Consider the following 5,462-nt stretch of genomic DNA (forward strand, 5'->3'; position numbering starts at 1 on the left):
TATTTAATGCATTAAAAATAAATGTTGAATACCAATACTAATTTCAAGATCTCCAATTGCACTACTTTTTTTTTTTTGGGGGGGAAATAATGCCAAGTATCCAAAATATAAGACCAAGGCACTTCTAATTTCAATAGTCATTGAACGTTAAACTACTAATTCAGAGATTTTGGGTAAGAAAGATGAAGTCGCTTAGGCACAGGATTGTATCATTAATATTTCTTATTCTGAACTTTTGCCAGGTTTATACGGCAGAAGAAATGAAGAACCAGCAACAAAAGAGGACATACATCATTCATATGGACAAGTCTCATATGCCAGCGAGTTTCAACGACCACCTCCAGTGGTATGAAACTTCTTTAAAATTGGTATCCGACTCCGCCAAGATGCTTTACACCTACAACAATGTGATTCATGGTTTTTCAACTCCACTAACAATCGAAGAAGCCAGGTTGCTAGAAGGGCGGCCTGGTGTTCTCTCCGTCCTACCCGAAGTGAAATACGAGCTCCAAACGACTCGAACACCAGACTTTCTGGGAGTTAGGGAAGGTGGTGTTGATCAAACTTCACTCCCAAATTGCACCGCTACTAGTCAGATTATTATTGGAGTTTTAGATACAGGTGTGTGGGCTGAAAGCAGAAGTTTCTCAGACGAGGGTCTTGGCCAGGTGGGAAAAAAGTGGAAAGGTCAGTGTGAAACGGGTAAGAACTTCAACTCATCAAGCTGTAACAATAAACTGATTGGTGCAAGGTTCTTCTCAAAGGGGTATGAACAACAGGGACCAATAGATGAAACAAAAGAATCAAAATCACCGACAGATGACCAAGGTCACGGAACCCATGCTGCGACTACAGTAGCTGGATCATATGTTCACAATGCCAATCTCTATGGCTACGCCCCGGGAATAGCACAAGGGATGGCTAGATGCGCCCGATTGGCCGCATACAAAGTGTGTTGGATAAATGGTTGTATGATCTCTGATATCGTCGCTGGAATGGATAAGGCTGTCGAAGACGGTGTTGATGTCATATCCATGTCCCTCGGTGGACCATCAGAGGGATACTTTCGAGACAATCTAGCCATAGGAGCTTTCGGAGCAATGTTTCGAGGTGTCTTTGTATCAGCCGCAGCAGGAAACGGTGGACCCGACGAAGGAAGTGTGATGAACATAGCACCATGGATCACCACAGTGGGTGCTGGAACCTTGGATCGCAACTTTCCGGTGGACGTGATCCTTGGGGACAAAAGAAACTTAACTGGAGCGTCGATTTGCAGTGGAATGGGCTTGTCAAACAAGTTTTATCCTCTTGTCTACGCAGTTAAAGTGAGTAGGAGTCGATTATTTGCTAATCAATGCGCGAATGGTACCTTGATTAATAGCCAAGTCAATGGAAAAATTGTGGTGTGCGATCGAGGTGGAGAAGTGCCGAGAGTTGAGAGAGGCTTTGCGGTAAAAAATGCAGGGGGCGTAGGGATGATTCTGGTGAACGACCAACCTGGAGAAGATGTACTGGCCGATGCACACTTCGTGACCGCTGCTGCGGTGGATAAAGAAACTGGTGAGTTGATAATGAATTACATCAACTCAAGCACTAATCCAACCGCCACAATTGCTTGCAAAGGGACGCAGGTCGGCATTCAACCATCACCGATCTTAGCAGAATTCAGTTCCAGAGGTCCGAATTGGCTCACGCAGAAAATACTCAAGCCCGACATTATAGCACCAGGCGTCGAAATACTAGCTGGGTGGACTAGTAAGATCGGACCTTCAGAACTACAATATGACGACAGGAGGGTAGAATTTAGCATCGCTTCAGGTACATCAATGTCTTGCCCGCATATAAGCGGGCTAGCAGCCCTCCTGAAGGCTGCACACCCACGCTGGAGCCCCGCGGCTATAAGGTCTGCCCTCATGACCACCGCCTACACCACGTATAAAAATGGGGAAACCATCAAAGACACTGCGACGGGAAAGTCAGCCACTCCGTTTGGTTTCGGCGCAGGACACGTGAACTTCATGTCAGCAATGGATCCTGGCCTCATCTACGATGCAGGAGTTGACGACTACCTAGACTTCCTGTGTGCCTCCAGATACGACTCGTTCGAGCTTCAACCATTTAACAATGCGCTAAATAGAAGCTTTAGGTGCGATTGGAGCACGAAGACGTACGAGGTAGGAAATCTTAATTACCCGTCTTTCGTGGTTCATTTATTTCCAGGTTTCGGCAAAGGCAGTGATAACAGTGGCGTTGTTAAGTACAGCAGGACCCTAACGAATGTTGGCTGTCCATCAACGTATAAGGTCTCAACGTCGGGGCTGACGGATTCGGTGAGTATCTCAGTTGAGCCTGGAACGCTGAGCTTCGCCCAGCCAAATCAGAGCAAGAATTATACAGTGACATTCAACTGCAGTGCGAAGCCTTACGGTACCACTGGGTTTGCGCGTCTAGAATGGACAGATGGGAAACATGTAGTTGGTAGTCCAATTGCTGTCATCTGGGAATGATCAATGAAATAGGGAAGAGAGAGTACTGGCCTCGAATGTTGTTCCTGCTTATGCAAAATGTTTCTAGTTGTCTAATCTTGGGAGAGAAAATAAAGAAAGCGTAGAGCTTTTGAGAATAAATATTACAATATAGAATTGAAAATTGAAATCGCGGCTTTGCTGATTTCATTTCAGAACGGAGTTTTTAGATTGCCAACTTAAGTCATTATGGTTCATAACTTCCTGCAAGACATTCCAATAGTTAAAAGCGTGTTAAAGGTTTATGATGGGAACTATTAGTCTTATATTCAACAATATCAAAGGGAGATGTATTTTTAATAAATGTATAACTTAGGAAATAGGCATACCAATATTTGGAGGGAGACGTCTATGAATATCTTTTCATAAACTACCTTTTATTTTGAAGTCCAACCAAAATGTAGGCCTCCAGACCCAAAAAATAATTTATAGCCCATCCCTAAGTGTTGTATTAAGTGTTGGAGCCCATTAAAATAGTATGGTAGGAGTCCAAACACTAGCCCAATATTTGGTTTTCTAGAATGGAATTGAATGAGACTAGAATGAAATGTAATAAAAAATTATTAAAACTAATTATGTTTCATTACATTCCATTTTTGTGCACCAAATTAAACTACTCCTAAGCTAAAGGGAAAACTTTTGATAGCCCTTCAAGTGACAATCTTTTTAATACTTGTTGAAAAGTAAGGTGTACTCCAAGAGCAGGGTGAATTGGGATTTAAAAAAATTTCTTTACAAAATTTTTAATAAGTTCCTTTAGTTGGTTTTGAATCCTAACTTTTCTTTTCAGCTATCACAACAAATACAATGATTTAAGAAATCTTTTGAACTTTAACCAATCTCAATTACACAAGTATAATTTATTGGTAATGACCAAAAACTCAATCCAATCACTAAGATAAGCTTGACTTCACAATAAAATAGAAATTTCAACAAGGCTTCAAAATTAAGATTTCTATATCAAACAAGTTACTTGCGTTTAGATCTGTTAATGTATTTTGATATTTATCAACGTACTTCCTTTAATCAAGATTTCTGCAATCAATGTTCTTTCTTTAATCAAGGTTTTTGTAATTATCAAAATCAAATTAATTTCTTGCAATTAACTAAGCATCCACACAATTTATAAATGCAAAAATTAAAGAGAGTAGGGTAAGGAGAGTGACACCGTATTTTTACAAGGTTTGGTCCAAGACCTACGTCCTTGGCCCAAGCAAACCGCTGTGAGGATTTTCCTTTCCAACTTTTTTATTAGCCCAAAGTTACGACCTCTCTAACAAGAATCCCCTCTCGTTAGTACAACGATCCAATCCCTTGAACCGTCAACAAATATCCCTAGCAAGAATCCCCTCTTGCTAGTCCAACGATTCAACAACCTGAACCATAAAAAACAACAAGAAACAATTTGTGTACGATAACACTTTCAAAAGAGCTAATTAGTACAATTTAATGCACAAAAGAAAATACTTCAATTAAATACCAATATAAAAAGAATTGAAGCTCAAAATTTTATCACCAGGTTCTCTCTTAGATTTGAATTTCTCTATAAGTGAGCAAAGAACCTTGTGATTTGATCAGCAAGAATTTCAACAAAAAAAAGTTTAGCAAAGTGTATGTAGTGAGAGTTTGAAGAGTATGAATAATATAGCTTGAATGTTATTTGCAATTGATTGGTGTGTGAAATCCTTTGGTTTCCCATGTCTTTATAGATGAAAAAAGCTTCTATTTTGTATTCCCCAAGTTGCTTTGAGTATTTCCCAAGTTTTCATAAAGTTTGAGGTGCAAGAAATTAAATTTGAAATGTTTTATTCGATGTTTAAATTTAACCGTTACGAAGTACAGTCGACCGCACTATCGGGGTCAGTCGCCTATGCTTTTAAAAAACTAGCAGAATTTCAAATTCAGAATGGGGTCTATCGCCTGTACTTATGGCTTTAGTCAACTATGCCTATTCTGTTTGCACAATTTATTTTAGCATAAAAATACAGTCGCATGTCCAAACTAGGTCAGATGCTTGTATGTACCACAACATATGCTTTTTCAAATTCGTTTCCAAAAACTTTTGTTTACTTTTATACTTGTCATATTGTTTTGAGACTTTTGAAAATATTTTTCGGAGTTTTCAAAATTTGGTCTCTTAGTCAATAATGAAACCTAAGAGCTTCAATGCATCCATATCGATATTAAATGAAGTACTTACGTAAGACTCTTTAAAACTTAAACATTCTAAGCACTAAGTCTTCATGCTTGTCTTTCTTGAGTCCATCTTGTCTTCAAGCTTTCAATATGCTTTAAGCTTCATCAGATTTTTCTATCTTTGAGTCCATGCTTTAAGTATACTTTAAGCTTTCATTTGACCACTTGTTTTTAAAGTATAATCTTTCAACAAAGCTTGTAAGCACTTGATCTTAAGCTAAGATACTTGATTCCTGAAACATCATCCATTAACCAAAAATGCTAAGTTCCATTGATTTGTTATCATCAAAATAAAATTTGTAAGCCTTGTTAGGCCAACAGTCTCCCCATTTTTTATGATGACAAATAAGGAACAAAAATTGAGTGAACCTTAATAAGAATACCCTTTACAATAAGCATACTCTTAACAATATTTGGAAAGTTAGACAATCATTCTTATGAGAGTATATCGGAGAGTATCATATTCAGTTTCAGATTCCCCATGTAAGTTCATTTGTCAAGATCTATAGTCAAACAACAATATATGTCTTAGCTGTGCCAAATTTCAATTTCATATTTTTATATGTCTTAGGTTTGTCTCAGTTTTGCTCAAAAAGTTTTCCCCCTTTTGACATCAATGAAAAAGAGCTAATATAAAAAGTGCTTACATACTAAGACAAAGACTAGAATTAAGCATAAAAACAGAGAATACCATTTATCATATGATAATCAATAAGTCCAAACATAACATGCTTCAAAGAG

At 38.3% G+C, this 5,462-nt stretch overlaps 1 protein-coding gene across 1 annotated transcript; it reads left to right on the forward strand.

Annotated features, from left to right (window-relative positions):
- Window positions 1–260: 260 nt before the first annotated feature.
- Window positions 261–2,507, forward strand: LOC131162746 (subtilisin-like protease SBT1.7). Its single transcript, XM_058119351.1, has one exon. The coding sequence runs from the start codon at window positions 261–263 to the stop codon at window positions 2,505–2,507; it is 2,247 nt and encodes a 748-aa protein (XP_057975334.1).
- The last annotated feature ends 2,955 nt before the right edge of the window (window positions 2,508–5,462 follow it).

This window comes from Malania oleifera, chromosome 8 (genome assembly GCF_029873635.1).
Source record: "Malania oleifera isolate guangnan ecotype guangnan chromosome 8, ASM2987363v1, whole genome shotgun sequence".
Classification (NCBI taxonomy): Eukaryota; Viridiplantae; Streptophyta; class Magnoliopsida; order Santalales; family Ximeniaceae; genus Malania; species Malania oleifera.

What these genes read in the sequence shown, in the direction of transcription:
- LOC131162746 (XM_058119351.1), top strand. Translation starts at nt 261, where the DNA reads ATGAAGAACCAGCAACAAAAGAGGACATACATCATTCATATGGACAAG.